Source organism: Myotis yumanensis, unplaced genomic scaffold (genome assembly GCF_028538775.1).
Source record: "Myotis yumanensis isolate MYYU_CA2020_CCGP unplaced genomic scaffold, mMyoYum1.0.hap1 SCAF_2, whole genome shotgun sequence".
Classification (NCBI taxonomy): Eukaryota; Metazoa; Chordata; class Mammalia; order Chiroptera; family Vespertilionidae; genus Myotis; species Myotis yumanensis.
Genome location: NW_027223753.1, coordinates 193,290,336 through 193,308,191, shown reverse-complemented (window position 1 = coordinate 193,308,191; position 17,856 = coordinate 193,290,336). Strand labels below are relative to the sequence as shown.

Sequence of the window (17,856 nt, the reverse complement as noted above, 5' to 3'; positions counted from 1 at the left end):
TTTAATACATCTTTCCATAAACTCAACAAACATGAATAAAAATAAAGTCCTGTTTCAAAATGGTCCTTTCCAAAAAACTGTTCCCCTTCCTTACTTCCTATTTTTTCTGCAAAATAGGTGAGAGTTTCAACAAGGTTAATGTATTTGGAGGCTTATGATATTCATTACTGTCTGTCCTGTGTCTATATCCAATTTATTAATCTTGAACAATATTCTCTACTTATACATAACTTGATGTTTATTTATTCATTTTATTACTTAATATCTAATTAACTCAAATATTTACAATTACAAATTTAATATTTTTAAACATTTACCTGCAAGTTAATTTCATCTTATGAAATGTTGTGACCACATTAGAAGGCAAACCAAACATATCTACACTAATAAAAGAGAAAGATGCAAATTGACCATACCTTCACAATGCCCACAAGCCAATCAGGAGTGAGTATGCAAATTAACCCAACAAAGATGGCATGTTAATTTGCATATGCAGGCGCCAAGCTGCCAGGGCAGGTCGCTTGCTTCGTCAAGGATGCAGGCATTGCGCACCGCCCCAGCCACTCTGGGCCTCTGGGCAGCGTGGGAAGGCGGAGAGGCGGCTCCGGGCCGGAGCCAAGGCAGAAAGGTGGCTCCGGGCCCAAACAAAGGCGGTGCCGGCAGCCAGGGGAAGGCCCATTCTTGCACGAATCTTCGTGCATCGGGCCTCTAGTATTATTATAATGACAAAATAGTGCACTTAAATTGCAAATGTGTATTTTAATTCTAATTCCAACTTTTTTTCTGAACTTATTTCTCCCTGCAGAGTGCAATTTTACTTTTAAAATATAAAAAGTGCCCTAACTGGTTTGGCTCAGTGGATAGAGAGTCAGCCTGCAGACTCAAGGGTCCCAGGTTCGATTCTGGTCAAGGGCATGTACCTTAGTTGTGGGCACATCCCCAGTAGGGAGTGTGCAGGATGCAGATGATCGATGTTTCCCTCTAATTGATGTTTCTAACTCTCTATCCCTCTCCCTTCCTCTCTGTAAAAAAATCAATAAAATATATTTTAAAAAATAAAATAAAATATAAAAGTAAGGGTTCTTTTCTGGGTATGCCTGAAATTATAGATAATTGTTGTTAGTAGATGATTTTGGACCATAAAGATTAGTAAGTGTTAATTTCATGAGAAGCATCCAAAGTATTGGCAGGGATCACCAGTCTTTATTTCTTGTGACCCTAATCTCTTCTCAAATTATTTCTTATTCTGAGTGTCTTATTTTCACTCTAAATTTAAGTAGCTATTTGTTATGAATGTCTTTTCTTCATTATATAACCTGGTTTAAGTCTATTTTGAAAACATTTGTTTTGAGTGGGGCATGATTAGGTCCAACTAAATCTAAAGCCACAGTTACTTTATTGATATTTTATAATATGTTTCTATCGATTTCAGAGAAAGGAAGGGAGAGGGAGGGAGAGAGAGAGGGAAGGAGAGAGAGAAAGAGAGAGAGAGAAACACCAATGATGAGAGGGAATCATCCATCGGCTGCCTCCTGCAGGCTCCCTACTAGGGATCAAGCCAGAAACCTGGGCATGTGCCCTGACTGGTAATCAAACTTTGGCCTCCTGGTTCATAGGTAGATGCTCAAACACTGAACCACACCGGCTGGACTACATTTCTTTCTTATTAGTCATTAAGACTTACCATTATTCACAGCAATTATCAAAAGCAGTAAAACTAGGAATTATTTGTGATTTCTTTTTCTTCCTATCCCTTCATCACTAATTTAAAGATTCAAACAAAGAATAGTATCTGACTTTAAGGGTTTACACTCTCAGCTTTGTACATTAAAATCTATAAAAACTACAGATTTTATTTCTTCCAAAATATGTCAGGATTTTTTCCATTCTACTACATAGAGACTTCTCACCTCCCACATGGAGGACTATACAGTAATAATCTAACTAAAGCATTCCTGATCTCTTTTGCTTTTAACACATCCCACATAATTACTGTTTTTGTTGTTGTTTTTACCAAGTCATTCCTTAGCACAAAATTTTTCTAATAGATACTTCCTTCATACTACATCTAAAATCCTTGACATGGCTTTCAAGCTAACCTTTATAAGCTAACCTTCTAACTGGACATCCCATTATACATCCCTAGCACAATATCAAATGCTTATAGCATGTGTGCTGGATGAACAATCATAAACAATCCTATGAGATAGGTATTACATGCTGGTTTTATAAATAAACTAGAGGCCCAGTGCACAAAATTCATGCGGGGGGGGGGGGGGGGGGGAGGTTCCCCCTCAGCCCAGCCTGCAACCTCTCCAATCCGGGACCTCTCGGGGGATGTCCGACTGCCGGTTTAGGGGACTGCCAGCAGTCGGACATCCCTCTCACAATCCAGGACCACTGGCTCCTAACTGCTCACCTGCCTGCCTGATCTCCCCTAACTGCGCCCCCCTGCTGGCCTGGTCACCCCAACTGCCTCCCCTGCCAGCCTGGTCGCCCCTTACTGCCCCCCCTGCCGGCCTGGTCACTCCCAACTGCCCCTCCTGTGGGCCTGGTCTCCCACACAGCCTGCTGCTCAGTCATTTCGTTGTCCCTCACCAACCCCCCTGCCAGCCTGGTCGCCCCATGCTGCCTGTTCGGTCGTTTGTTCGGTTGCAATGGTCACTTAGGCTTTTATATATATATAAATACTCTCAAATAAATATTATATATAAATATTTATATTTATAAATACTCTCTATTTATATATATAAATACTCAATTTGGTCTAGTCTTTGCTTTTTTTTTTTTCCCGTAGTCTTTGTTTTTTAAAAAATATATATTTTTATTGATTTCAGAGAGGAAGGGAGAGGGAGAGAAAGATAGAAGCATTAATGAAGAGAATCATTGATCAGCTGCCTCCGGCATGCCCCCCCACTGGGGACCTCGTCAACAACCCCAGCATGTGCCCTGACCAGGAATCGAACCTTGACATTCTGGTTCAAAGGTCGATGCTCAACCACTGAGCCACACTGGCCAGGCTTGTCTTTGCTTTTTCATAGTTAATATCCCTCCAACGCAGGTTTTGCAATGTTTTACCAACTTCGAGAACCCAAAAGATTTCAGAAGCTCTCAGAGAGAATCCCTATCTATACCTTCTAGTATGCCTACCACCCAATTTTTTCCCCTTCAGCTTTCTTGTCTGTAGTTTGTCTTACAAAAACAATAAATAGCCCTAGCTGGTTTGGTTCAGTGAATAGAGCGTGGGCCTGTGGGCTGAAGGGTCCCAGGTTCCATTCCAGTCAAGGGTACATGCAACTGGGTTGTGGGCTCGATCCCCAGTAGGGGCGTGCAGGAGGCAACCAATCAGTGATTCTCATCATTAATGTTTCTCTCTCTCTCTCCCTCTCTAAAATCAATAAAAATATATTTTAAAAAACAATAAATATAAAGTTATAATATCAAGTCAATGCTTATTGAAACCACACCCATCTCCCAAGCTCACCAGATTCATGCACTTGCAGTGAGTGTCCACACTCTTCTTTGAGAATTAATGAACCTGACTTTATGCTCTTCAGGGCAAGAGTCGTAATACTTACTTAGAATGACAATATAAATTCATTCAGAAAGCAGATTTATTGGTGCTTAGTATGCCAGGCACTAAGTGTGCAAAATTTAAAGAAAACAAGAGGCTCCTACTTCTCAAAGTCAGGGATATAAAAGTTGATGAATAAATACTTATTGGGGGATTAAGACCACGTTTGAGCATCAGATCAAAGTTCTGGAAAAATTAACTCCCCAGAAAAATGCACAAACACAGAATTTTGTACAATTTGGGAAAGGGGGAGCGGCTATGAACTCCTCTGAAGCCCAATCACCAGATCCACAGACTCCAGGTTAAAAATTCACTACCAACATAACTGAATTCTCTGGGAACAGGAATACTCGCTTAATAATTCTGACTATGCCTTGCACAGTGCGCTGTATACAAAAGCCACTTTAGAAATATTTGCTGATGGATTTTCTCTTAAAGTCAACCAGATGACATCAACAAATCGTCCCTTCCCTGGACTTTGAAAAACCCACCACCACCGCCCTTCACTCATGACACTAACGACTAACACCAATAACTCGAAATCATTCTTCCGCTATTCACATGTGGACTACTCGATCATTCACCAATTTAGGTCTTCCCTCCTCCTCAGAGTCCCTCGACTCCCTCCAAATTCAGGGCTCCCTCCGTTGCATCCCGAAACCTAGGTCTACTGCCCACAGGGAGACGGAAAATAACTGATGCTTCACGTCACACACACCCTCAAGGCAGGAAACGTGGGATCCAGTGCTTGCCACAACTTCCAAACCTTTTCTTCACCAAGTCCAAAGGTGAAGAGATTTACCTTAAATCCCAGGAAAGCGATGGCGACTGCTTTCACAGAGCCGGGACCAGTTACCAAGATGCTTGCCGACCGCCCTGTCACCATAGTGACTTCTAAAAAGCTACGCGCCCTCCCTCTTCTCGCGATACTTCCCGGCCACGCGCATTGCGAGCGGGCCCGAGACCCCACCCCCGAGAACGCCCGCCCTCCCGGTGTAAGGTCTGTCATTGGACGACTGAGCGCTGCCTCCAGCTGCGGACGGAACCTTACTCTTTATTTTCTTCCCCTTTCAAAAACTCGCCCTGTCGGGTATTCTCGGTAATATTTTTAAAAGACTGCTGTTTCCGTAGGTCCCAAGGAAAATACTGTTTCGAAACAGTGTTTTCACTTAGTAGAGACGGCCCACGTCGCCTGGGTTTCCCCACCCCCACCCGCCCCCCCAGGAGTCGGCGCATGCGTGTAAGCGCCCAGAAGATAGCGAAGATAATCGCCGCACTTTTCAAATAAGTGGCTCCCAGAAAGCATTGCGCACATTTGTAACGAATTTCCGTTCGAGTTTGTATTTAGGCGCCTTTTTCGAGTGAAGGACCCGGAGCCGAAACACCGGGAAGAGCAGGGGTCTGCACCGCCGTTCCCTGACTCGATCCGAGTGGACCACCCCGCAGGTAAAGTGCCTCCCTTCCTGACCAGGTTGTCATACGCTCACTTCCTGCCCCGTCCGCGCGCCCGGAGCGTCGAGGCCTAGAGCTGGAGCCGCCGAAGTCCGCGCCGAGCTGTCGCCGGGAGATCGCTCCCGCTGTCACCCCTCCCCCCCGCGGCCGCTCCCCGGCGGCCGGGCTTCCGCGCGCGTCTCCGGGGCGCCGCTCCTCGGAGCTACTTCGGCTTCGCGCGGGGCGTGGGGGTGGGGGGGCTGGGGGTTCTGAGCCTCGCGGGTCGCACCCGTCCTGCTGTCTGTCGGGGGAAGGGCGTCGCCCCCGACCCGTCTCTCTTCTCCCGAGGGACTGGTCGCCGGGTCTTGGCCCTTCACTGGCGACCTTTCTAGTTGATTATCCGACGGGATTCCGCTGCGGGCGCCGGAGGGACAGACCCCTGTCGCCCCCGGATGATGGAACCGGGGAGGGCGCTGCCGGTGTCCGATTTGGACGCCGCGAGTGGTGGAGCCCAGCGTCCGCCCGCCCACTCTCCCTCCCTCCCGGCCGGACTGTAGGGGAGACTTCGGGGCTGCGCGCGAGCCGTCCTCGGCGCCCGGAGCCAATTGGCGGGGCGAGGACAGTGGGCGGCGAGTCGCCCGTGGGGCTTCCGCTCTGGGGAGCGTTCGCAGCCCCGCAGACCTGCCGTTTGCGCGGACTCCTCCACGTCTGTGCACCGGCACCCCGGCCCCGAGAACGAGGGGATGCTCGTCCCCGCCGGCGTCTGCAGGTTAACTTCGCTTAGAAAGTGCGTTCGCGTGTGCCTGTGCGCTCACTCCGCGGGCGGCGGGGCATTAAGACACAGGACCTAAGCGGTTGCCCCATCGTTGCTGGACGCCCGGGCACGTCCTGGTCTCCCCCCTGTGCTTTGGACGTGCCTGAGAACACGAACCACCCCTCGGTGCCCGGGCGTTCCGTGCCGTCTGCCCCGAGGACCCGCCGGCGTGGGGCGGACCGAAGGCTCCTCCGAGTGGGGCGGGGTGGAGGCTGAGCCGTCCCTCCGCGGGACCCGGCGGGGAGCGTGGGTACCGCGCGGGCCCGCGGCCGGGGCGCCGTCTCACTCGCGCTCTCACCCCGCCGCAGCGACCATGCCCCGCAAGGGCACCCAGCCCTCCACCGCCCGGCGCCGAGAGGAAGGGCCGCCGCAGTCCCCGGACGGCGCCAGCAGCGACGCGGAGCCCGAGCCGCCGCCCGGCCGTGCGGGGAGCCCGGCCCCTGATGCCGCAGGTGAGTCGCCCGCCCGCCCGGGCTCGGCAGGACCGCGCGCCGGGGACCCCGATGGGCCCGCGCCCCGCCCGGGACAGGCCGGGTTACTTGGCGAGAGCAAGAGGGGCCGCAAGGGGGACGTCCCGGGATGCGTGTGGGTCCGGTAGGTCAGCTCCAGAGAGCGATTCGGCGATTTTCGGAGACGGGACTGTGCACTTTGTAACGGGACCGGAGGGGATGGGGGCGAGTCGGTGGCTTCGGCCGTTGACTAAATTTCTGTTTGTGGCCTTGTTATTTCCGCGGAAATCGGCCGGGTCAGCCAATAGCCGGTGGACTTTTTTTTTTTTCCAGGCGTAATCAATGTACAGTATTAATAAAATGGAAAGTTGCTTGACCCTAACCTCACTTCTGTGGCCTTAAAGTTAGATTAAAGAGAAGATGATCATTGACTCGAAGCCACCCGTAGCCTTTGTGAGTCCAGTGATGAGGTGACATTATGAACCCTTGTGACTGTCGGTGGGGCTCGGGAATGGAGTTTCCAGGAGCTCAGATACGGGAACAGTTGGATCTAGAGCCTTAGGATTTAACCACCCGAATGGGCGGGCAGCCGGGAATCGGGTTGCTGTGGTTTTCCCAGCTTTGCTTTATGATGGATGTAGTGTTTTGACTCCTAAGAAGTAGATTTGTATAGGTTTTTGTGACTGGTGGCATTCTTTTGAAGAATTTTTTTACTAAAATCAAGATGAAAGATTCTGATCGCCTTTGAGCTTGGATAATACTATTTAAGTGGAAAAGAGAGTTTCCTGTGTTTCTTAAATAACATCTCTCCAGAGATTAGTAGGCTCTAGTCCTCAGAACGAATTGCACTAATGCAGGCTTCCCCCCTCCCCTCGCTTTGCCTTTCCTTTCCCTTGACTGACTTAGAGACTCCAAGTGAGGAAATTGATAATAGAAGTTTAGAAGAGATTTTGAATAGCATCCCTCCTCCCCCGCCTCCTGCAATGACCAATGAAGCTGGAGCTCCTCGGCTTATGATAACGCACATTGTAAACCAGAACTTCAAATCCTATGCTGGGGAAAAAATTCTGGGACCTTTTCATAAGGTATTTGACCATTTTAAATAACTATTGAAAGATAATGAGTCGTTATTACAAGATATTTTAATTTTGTACCAATAACTATTATATTTATCCTGATTGATGCATACCTGGTGTTTGCTTTTAACAACAAATTAGCTTTATCTGATTATCTTTGGTACCTCTTTTCCTATGATAAAGTTGTTTTCACTGAATAAAATTGGTGAGTTTTTTGTTTGAAGGGAGTATTTTCTCTTTACTATTAGAATGAATTTTGTAAAAAGTTAGAATTAGAATGTGGCCTTTTTAAAGTGTTCAAGCTTGTGTCAAAGTAGTAAGAAAATTTAAGTTGTGTTGTGTAGCAATGAAAACCAAAGTACTTGTAGATTTGCTGCTTGTTAAAGAAATCAAGTTGTTTAAAATCGGTAGTATGACCTTTTAAACTTCACTTTGATTTTTTTGTTCTGTTCTTTTTATGCAGCGCTTTTCCTGTATTATTGGGCCAAATGGCAGTGGCAAATCCAATGTTATTGATTCTATGCTTTTCGTGTTTGGCTATCGAGCACAAAAAATAAGATCTAAGAAACTCTCAGTACTAATACATAATTCTGACGAACACAAGGATATTCAGAGTTGTTCTGTGGAAGTTCACTTTCAAAAGATAATTGATAAGGTAAGGGACTTTGTCTAGTTATTTGCAGCTTTGAGTAAGGAATACACATAATTTTAATATGTTGCACGTTTTATTTTTGGCTTAAATTTGGGTTTTAAAAGTTAGTGTCTGGTTAAAGCAGAACAGATTATTGATTTAGTTACCTCCATGACCATATTTTCTTTTTGAGTAGTGGTGGAGGTAGCTGTTAAACTTAAAATATTAAAATTTTTAGCCAGGAAAATTAATTTTAAGTAGCTCATAGTAGTTGGTGCTTACCTTTTTGGAATAAAATATCAAGCAGTTTTAATGTTCTGAGCACCAAATAGGCATTCTTTTACTATGCATTTTTGTTTTTTTCAAGTTATATTTTATTGCTTTCAGATGAATTACCTAAACTTGAAAATGTAACAGTTGCCTAAATTTAACCATCTATTATTTCAGTTTACATGAAATCGAATGTTATTAGTAGTTCTGTGTATCTGACATGAAAGAGCTTTGATTCAGTTTAAACTACCCTTTTAAAACAGGGGAGATGGGTCAAGCTAACACATTTGTTTTCTAGAAAAGGAGACAATTTTAGGTAAAATGTCTGTCCAGATTATTTACACGGTTTTGTTGGTATAGGGTTTTTTTCTCTTCTGATTAATAATTAACTTTGAAAATTCATGGTTGAAAAATGGCCAGAACCTAAAAATATAGAAATTTAATTACACAATGAGAAGAAATGTGACTTGGCTCATAGGTTTTAATTTTTTTTTTTTTAATATAAAGGGCTTTAAATCTACACTGTGGCATCTATTTTAATTTTGTTTCTTAGATTTTTTTCTTTTTGTTTCTTAGGTTTTTATTGTACAATTTGAATTGGATAATAGATTGCTAATAAATCAGATTTTGTTCCATTGCCTATTAGGTACATTTGATTCATGTAAATTTTAAGTCATGATTTCAAAATGACAGCTTTTCAAGGGAAGTGAGTTTAAATAAGGTAGATTTGTGCTTCACTTTTTAAATCTGATTCTTTTTTAATGTGGGGAATACAGTTGTCAATTTTTTACAATTCTTTTTACCTTCAATTAAAAGTATATTTCCCCTCCCCCTCCGGAAAAAAAAAAAAGCCATATCACCTCATTACTGCTTGCCTTCTTTTTTTCCTTTCATTCTTTGCAGATTTTTTTTAATGGACTAGTAATTTAATCTATCAACATGATTTAATAATTCATGTGAGTTTGTTTTGGATATAGTGACTATTATAGTCAGATTCTTGTCCCCATTCATCAACTCTTTTTCTCAGTCAAACGTTTTTTAGGCTTGTTTGCAGGGGGAGGGGGGAGTTGTTTTGTTTTCATTTATTTGGTTTGGCTTTTTGGTTTTTGTGATCTCTGAGGAAGGAATCAAACAACTTTGAAAAGTATTCTTTGCTAAGAAGGTTATTTCTGAGAACTATTGCAGGTTTATGTGCATGTTCTTTAAAATTTTTAATCCATATAATTAGTTTCAATATGACGTGAGTAAAATGTGGAGCAGTAACTTAATACCAAAATTGTTTTCTGGTTTTGTTTTTCCTCAAAACAGGAAGGGGATGATTATGAAGTCATTCCTAACAGTAACTTCTATGTATCCAGGACGGCCTACAGAGATAATACTTCTGTCTATCACATAAGTGGGAAGAAGAAGACATTTAAGGATGTTGGAAATCTTCTTCGAAGCCATGGAATTGACTTGGACCATAACAGATTTTTAATCTTGCAGGTAAGTTTATTAAAGACTTTAGAGGTCCTCTTATTCCTGTTATTTTTGTGGGGGGGTTTGTTTTTAGTCTTTTTGTGTGTGTTTTTTGTGTGTGTGAGTGTGTGTATTTTTTTTCCCCAATAAAGTTTAGGGGGAATACCCCTATTGGATGAATCCTGTATTTTTAGGCCTTAAAGTACTATAGCAGCACATCATGGTTTACATACTATAGTCAAGATGCGAATCATTATTTGCTGCTCTAGAAATTTAAGGAAATTCACTCAAAACTATATTTTCATCATCAGATGCTCATGTTTGAGTGGACTGACATACTTGTTCCGCTCTAGCAGCACGTAAATATTGGCGTAGTGAAATAAACATTAAACACCAATATTATTGTGCTGCTTTAGCGTGACAGGGATATAGCAACTACTTATCATTTTTGTTTGTATTTCCCTTTAAGATAACATTTTAAATGAGATTCATTATCTCTTAATACTTATTTTCCTTTGCTCTTGTTCTTATTCTTATTTCTGCTAATGTTATATAGCCAAGAAAAAAAAAAAAAAAGACTCTGTACACTTGGTGTTTTCTGAATTTACTTGAGCATCTAGCTAATTTAATTTAATTTTTTTTTTTTTTTTTAACACTTAGAATGGTTAAAAGCTTTACTCAAGTTGGTTTTTGTTTTGGTTAGAATGGCCTATTTGAAACCACTATTGGAAGATCAGAGAGTAACTGATATTTCATTCTTAAGTATCACGACTGTTAACGTTTTTTTAAAGGGGTATAAAATTAAATACCAGGTGTTAAGTTGATTTTTATTAGAAAACCTGTATTCTTTATTTGGGTAAGGGTATATTCTACCAGAATTGCTTGGTAAAAAAAATCCCTTCTTTATGTACTACCTTCTTAAAAAGTTTTTAGTGTAAAGCATAGCTTTGTCAGGTGTATTAAAAATTTTTTTTGAGGCTCTCTTTTTCTGTGCCCTGTCCAGAATCACCAAGAGTATTATAATTAAAGCAAAAAACTGTATTTTGACATAGAAATAGTTGCTAATATTTTTTAGTATCTTGTCCTACTGATTTTACACTAAATTGGGAATTTTTATTTGATACTAAAAGCTTTGTTAGGATGACGTGAGTGTTCCAATAACAAACTTATAAAATGTTAACCCCTTTTTTCATTTTTATCTTTGTTCCTCAACTATATTTTTAAAAGAAAATATTACTTTTAGATATGCATAGTGTATGTACAAGGTAAATAAGAATCATTCTGAAATGACTTATATTAATACCTTTTGTTACCAGGCACAGGACATTTGTAATACTTCTATAACGCAAACTAATTTTTTTTTAAAATGTTGGGAAGTCAGCTCTGGATCTAAGATTTGAGTTAACACAACGTGGAATTAAAACTTTGTAGGGTTTTTAACAATAAAATTTAACTGTTTTGTGGACTTTTATGTTTGGAAATTCGGTTTAATTAATTATGGATGAAAAGTTATATCCCTTTATAATAATAAATTTGATAATTATACCATTTTGCAAGAATCTACTTGTATCTATTGTTTATAATTTGCTATTTACTGTTTTCCTGGGATAATCAAAGTTTAACACATGTGCAAAGACATTAAAATAAAGTGGGCTGCATTTTAATCCTTGTAAGGGTAATTTTTTTCCTTGGTGCAGCCTCTCTTCATAGTTCAATAATAAAGGAAGTTAAATAACGTAACAGCTTCCCCAAAAAATAAATAAGAATAATTTTTAAATTGTCAACTTTATATTAACTATGTACTTCTCAAGAACTTAAGATACTGAAGCCATTTGTCCTCATGATAATATCAATCTTTTTATGTCATCTTAACAATTAAATTGTTTTAAATATTTTTAATGCCAAGGTAAACTTTCCAAGTTAACAGATTAAATTCCATTTGATTAAATTTACAAGTAAGAACTTTAGGAGCTCACCTGGTAGGAAGAAGAAAGGGATTAGACTAGGTAGAACTAATGATGCCTCATTTAAAAGTTTGAGGGAAAGTTGCAGTGGTTACTATGGATTTTTATTTAGTTCCTTATCAAAATCTTCGATTCCTGTAGTAGAGATTTAAAGCATTTGAAGGTAAGAATGTGGTTTTTATTCCTTTCCCTCCCACTGAATAACGTTTATCTTAAAAACGAGCTGTGGTTTGGGAGGCTGGATATGTAGAGATATCATAATACCACCATCTAAGACATAAGTGATTACTTTGAATAAAGTGTATAGACTGGCCAGGGATCATGTTCAACAGAAGTCCATAGGGTGAATTTTTTTTACAGTGTTTATATTGTTTTAGTACATTCTTCTAGAATACATTTCTAGTATTTGAAACCATTTAAAATTTTATCAGTTGACCACTCAAATGAGTACCTAATGAAGAGTACTATGCTAAGATGCTATAAATGATACAAAGATGGTTAAATCCTGTTCTTGTCCTTACGGGCACTTATTACATGCTTTCATAAGGTGTTTGATAATAATTGACCATTGTACTTTCCATATTTGAACATTCATTTATATATACCTGATTTTGGGAGCCTTTGTCCTATTATAATACCTATCGGTTTTAACAGGTAGGTTTTTATTAACTCTGAAGCATTTTGTGGTGACTACGACTTATAAGTTAGGTTTAGTTGATTTGGATGCATTTGCTCTCTTCAAGGCGTCAAACTTTTCAACTTCATATGCTTTGTGTTTATATTAAAATTTTTTCATTAAAATTTAAGACAAGAATCAAGATTTTTTTTCTTATTATTTAATGATTTGTAGATTAGATTAACTTAGGTCTGAATTGTTAACCTATCCATCTCTTTCCAGGATAGTTCTAAGTCTGACATGACATACAAACTATTTGGGTTACAGTCTTTTAGTACGTAGAAATAAGTCTGTGCTGGATCAAAGAAATTTTTAACTTTATCAGTAATACCTCAGGTACCCAAAAGTACCTTGTTCAACAGCCTTAACTATGAAAGAAAATAGGCTACTCAGAAGCAACCAGAAGTGATATCAAGCAGTCCAGCCACTAAAGCATCATCCTTTCTATTAGTATACTTATTTTAGACAGATAATGATTTTCTCTCATCATTGATGTTTCTGCCTCTTTCCCTCACCCACCCTCTCTGAAATCAATAAAAAAATATTTTTAAAAGATAAAGGACATTAATTTACAGTGAAAATGGAGAAAATAAAAAGATTAAGACTAGATAAAAATTCAAAGTTCAATAGTTATGGGCTATTTGTGATGCAAACATTCCTATCTGTCTTTAGAATCTTGTAGGCCTTATTAGAGAGGGGAAAGTTTTATTCTTGAGTTCCTGTGGTTCGTGCTTTTGCTAAAATTTGAATTTTTTTGAAAAAGAATCATACCTACTTCTCATGGATTTTTATGTTGCATTCCTGTAAATTAAGTTACCAAAGAATGGTATAGCTGAATCACAATAAGTTAATATTTAAGCCTTTGTAGTATAAATATTCTCTTGAAGTATGCTTGCTATTCCTGTGATACTCTTAGAAACCATAGTTGAGCCCTGGCCGGTATGGCTTAGTGCTTAGAGCATTGGACCGTGCACTGGAGGGTCGCTGGTTTACTACTCAGTCAAGGGCATGTACCTGGATTGCAACCGCAGTTCGATCACCGACCCTGGTTGGGGCTCTTGTGGAGGGCAATCAGTGTGTTTGTCTCACCTTGATGTTCCTCTCTCTCTCTCTCTCTCTCTCTCTCCCTTCCCTCTCCCTCCCTCCCTCCCTCCCTCCCCCCCCCTCCCCCCAACTCTCCCTCCCTCCCATGCTCTGTAAAAAGTGAATGGAAAAAATCCTTAGATGAGGATTAACCAAAAAAACACACAAAAACATTGTTGTTATTTTCCACAGTTGTTTAATGTTTCTGATATATTTTGAACATAATTTAAAACAGTCTGTAATAAATAATAGCAAAAAAATAAGTCAGATTGATGCTTTAAAATTATCTCTCAAATGTATTTTTATTGCCCTAAAATTAAAACTATATTTTATAATTTCCCGTGGAATAGGTAACATTTCTGCAAAATAAAGATATGGTCCTCTGGGCACAGATTATCAACTCACATATTATATATAAAATGGCACAAAATGGAAAAAGAAATAAGAAAGCAAATAGTAGAAGGTGGTAAGGCAGGCAAAGGACATAAAGAAACAGACACAAGAAAAGTCCAAGGTTGCCATTGGAATGCCATAGCAGTCCTAATAGTCAAGTGACAAGTAGAGGCCTAAATGTTCTCACAGCTTGTTGATTCAATAGTGTTAATCTGATAACTGGTAAAAAAATAAATTTTTTTGCATGCCATATAATAAAACAATCTAAAACTGAATGGTATATGGGACTTGAGATGGAACTATTTGGATTCATAAATGCCCTTGTCTTTCATGTTGATACTTATTTTCAACTGGGCAACCTTGTTGATGAAAAGAAATTGCAACTGTATGTCCTTCATTTTAATTGAGGGAGGAGGGAGGAGGAACAAAAAACCAAAAATAAGTAACTACTATACCCAAAGCTAGGCAGTTTCCTAATACTGGTAGTCCATCTCTTCAATGAGTAATTTGGCCAGGAAAAATGTGATGTCTTTAGGAATATTTTTATCAGTGTAAACCATTTACTTCACAGAAGTAGCCTGCTTGTACTCTACCAACTTTTGGTTATCTGCAAAATGTACACTGTGCCATTTGACTCAGATATGATTTTTCTTGGCATAGTTTTAATATCAGGCGTCAGCTATTATATTTGTTACTTGGATTATTAATATTAACCCAAAAGATTTAAACAAGTATATCGATGGTTCTCAGCTGAGGGTAGTTTTGCATGGAGACAATTTAAGTTATTACAGCTGGGGAAGGGGAGATGCTACTGTCTTCTAGTGGCTCAGGGTCAGAGATACTATTAAACATACTAAGAAGCCTAGCATAGCTCCCCACAACAAAATATATCCAGTGCAGAATGTCAGTAATGTCAATATTGATAACCTTGCTTATAAAAATTTTGAATAACACGGCTTCTACAATGGCTGGGATTCACCCTATTGTAATGCAAAGCTTTGGATATTTTTCCAGACTTAAATCTTGTCTAAAACTTAAACTATTGCTGCAAATATTTGGAAAGAACTAGTCACTGAAAGCAGAATAAAATAAATACTTAATGTAAATAAATGCCTACATATTTTAGTTTAAACACTAATTCATACATACTGAAGATTACAGAAAATATAAACAGGCTCTTTAGATAACATTTCACTTTGTATTTGATAATCATGTGCTCCTTTGTTGTCAAAGTAGAAAATGTGATGATGATGTATAAATATTAAAGATTATTCCTGTCAATGAGTAGATTTTAAAATGAGATGTTTTATCTTTAATTTTTTTAACTTTTCATAATTATGTTGAGGCTTTTGGTAAATAATGACGCTTTTTCATGAGCAAGTTTTACCCCAAATTTTTAGGGTTCATTCATAAATAAATATTTAAATTGAGAAAGAGTAATATGTTCTTTTTAAATGTGTAAATTTTTTTCTTTTGTCTTTGCTATTTTTCTGAAATAAAGGAGTATTGTTGTTTTTTCTACTAGCCTGTCCCTTCTGTTATAAATAGGATGTAGAGTACAAGCAGGCTACTTCTGTGAAGTAAAGTAGCAGCATTTTGTCTGAGCATGTTTAGACAAAATTTTCTCTACTACCAAACCAAATGACGGCCTGGCAGTCAGCCTTAAAGGTTACTGGTTGTGGATTTCTTTCTTCTTTTCTCTTTGTAATTAAACTACATAAATACTAATACGTAATGTTCTTCTAAGCTTTTAATTACAATTCAAACTTTAGTATTGATTGCAAACAAAAGTTTTTCAGTGTCATGTATCAGGACCTTTAGTTTTCAGTCAGTTGGATTTCTTCTATTATTACCATGAGAAAAAGAGGTCATTTCCTTTTCCAGTTAATAGTGTTGCTTTTAGAAAGTGAGAACTTTGAGACATCCTTATGAAGCCCAGCACTTGAGCAACTTATAATACCAGATTTATATAGAAAGTTTAATAATATTAACCACCTTGAGACAGGATAACCAATGAAGGGTCTTTTTAAAAATTCTTGGTTTTAAAGCAGGAGCTCTAATTATATTAGTAGTTGATAATGTTTCCACGATAATCCAATTGTAGATTATATGAATAACCTTGCTTAGTAGAAAAGTTAATAGTTTTATTTGTATTGAATGAACGTTGTAAACAGGGGATCTTCCTTTGCCTCTGTGTATATGTGGGTGTATACTACAAGAGTTCATACAAGGGAGTATAAATACACATTTCTTAACCACTTATGTGAAATTTAAATTACCAAAAATATCAGTGGAGAGAAGTTTTGTTTTTTTTTTTTAATTTCACAGAGGAAGATGGAGAGAGAGAAGAAACATCAATGATGAGGGAGAATCATTGATTGGCTGCCTCCTGCATGCCCACAACCCAGGCATGTACCCTGACCTGGGAATCAAACTGTGACCTGATTCAGAGGTTGACACTCAACCATTGAGCCACACTGGCCGGACAAGGGAACATTTTTTATTTGTATCTTATTAAATCTCCAAACTACTGATTTACTAAGTTTAATTGTTAGTTATTAATGGATTTGTTAATTGTTCCTAATTTAAAGTTGATGTAGCTAAACATACACAATGAGTGTAAAATACGGCTTTTTTTAAAGGGTGAAGTTGAACAAATCGCTATGATGAAACCAAAAGGCCAGACTGAACATGATGAGGGTATGCTTGAATATTTAGAAGATATAATTGGTTGTGGACGGCTAAATGAACCTATTAAAGTCTTGTGCCGAAGAGTTGAAATATTGAATGAACACAGAGGAGAGAAGGTGAATCTCTTGTAGATTTTTGCTGTAAATCAGAATGTTTCATTTATTAACAAATTTTAGGAATCAAATATTTAAGTTACTATAGATTTTAATTGAAAAATGTTTGCTATTTTAGATTGAATGTTATATTTTTATTAACATTTTCATGCAGTTTATATGTTTTATCTCATTTTGGCATATTTTAAATTCAGGTTGTACATTTGAAGTGTTTTTAACAATCTATACACTATTTTTGTAGTTAAACAGAGTTAAGATGGTGGAAAAGGAAAAAGATGCCTTAGAAGGAGAGAAAAATATAGCAATTGAATTTCTTACCTTGGAAAATGAAATATTTAGAAAAAAGAATCATGTTTGTCAGTATTACATGTAAGTACCTTAATGTATCTGACAGTAAGTCAAATCCCATTTTCTTTTCCTATGTTAGAGAGATGTGAAGTATAAAAATTATTTTATGTGATATTCATTAAATTGCGGTTGTTTACCATAGTATTAAAGTTGACTTTTAAAGAATCCTACTTTAAGTTGGGAAGCAGGCTCACAAGTATTTGTTACTATACTTAATAGTTTTATATATACTTTTTAATTCCTGTGACAGACATAATTTTGTTTATAAATGGAACCTATTTTGTTCCTAATTCTAGTCACCTAGGTTGCTATTCCCCCTCCCTCTTTTTTCCACACACACATCCTCCAATAGCCCCAGATTTTTGTAAATTGGCTGTAGTTAAGAATATTTTAGAAATGGCTAGTTTTACTAAAATCATTACATAATTTTAAAAATGACATTTTTTCCAATTTCTTTTTCTCCCTCTAGTCATGATCTGCAGAAACGAGTTGCTGAAATGGAAACTCAAAAGGAAAAAATTAATGAAGATACCAAAGAAATTAATGAGAAGAGCAGTATGCTATCAAATGAAATGAAAGCTAAGAATAAAGCTGTAAAAGATATAGAGAAGTAATAATTTTTTTGGAAAGTACTAGAAGTATTTAAATTCAGTTAATTTTATTACCTGTATGTGTATGTGTCTATATATAAACTTGTTGGCAGCACATGAGTATAATACATTTGCCAGCATATAAAATGGTCTCCCTTTACAGACAAAAACGAAACATTTAATTGCCCTGCATCCAGTACAGTCTTCATTACAGATTTGAGTGCTCAATGCTAGTCTTAAAATAATGGAGGATGCTACCCCCTTGTGGCAGAATTCCATAAACAAAACCTCACAG

General features: G+C 38.8%; 2 protein-coding genes across 4 annotated transcripts in view; one reads left to right on the top strand and one right to left on the bottom strand.

Moving 5' to 3' along the window:
- The window catches only part of IFT80 (intraflagellar transport 80), a 106,913-nt gene extending 102,447 nt beyond the window's left edge, over positions 1 to 4,466 (bottom strand). Inside the window, exon 1 of one of the 2 annotated variants that reach the window (XM_070403645.1) lies at positions 4,377 to 4,466. The gene's annotated coding sequence lies outside the window, so the exon portion shown is untranslated. The remainder of the gene's footprint in view (positions 1 to 4,376) is intronic. The other variant, XM_070403646.1, reaches the window with a different exon arrangement.
- Positions 4,467 to 4,825: 359 nt separating this feature from the next.
- SMC4 (structural maintenance of chromosomes 4) overlaps positions 4,826 to 17,856 on the top strand; it is a 38,488-nt gene continuing 25,457 nt past the window's right edge. For both annotated transcript variants that reach the window (XM_070406896.1, XM_070406895.1), the window contains exons 1-8: positions 4,826 to 5,020; positions 6,128 to 6,271; positions 7,175 to 7,353; positions 7,808 to 7,999; positions 9,554 to 9,730; positions 16,462 to 16,626; positions 16,865 to 16,992; positions 17,441 to 17,581. In XM_070406896.1, coding sequence (XP_070262997.1) covers positions 6,133 to 6,271; positions 7,175 to 7,353; positions 7,808 to 7,999; positions 9,554 to 9,730; positions 16,462 to 16,626; positions 16,865 to 16,992; positions 17,441 to 17,581 — 1,121 coding nt within the window. In that variant the 5' untranslated portion in view covers positions 4,826 to 5,020; positions 6,128 to 6,132. The remainder of the gene's footprint in view (positions 5,021 to 6,127; positions 6,272 to 7,174; positions 7,354 to 7,807; positions 8,000 to 9,553; positions 9,731 to 16,461; positions 16,627 to 16,864; positions 16,993 to 17,440; positions 17,582 to 17,856) is intronic.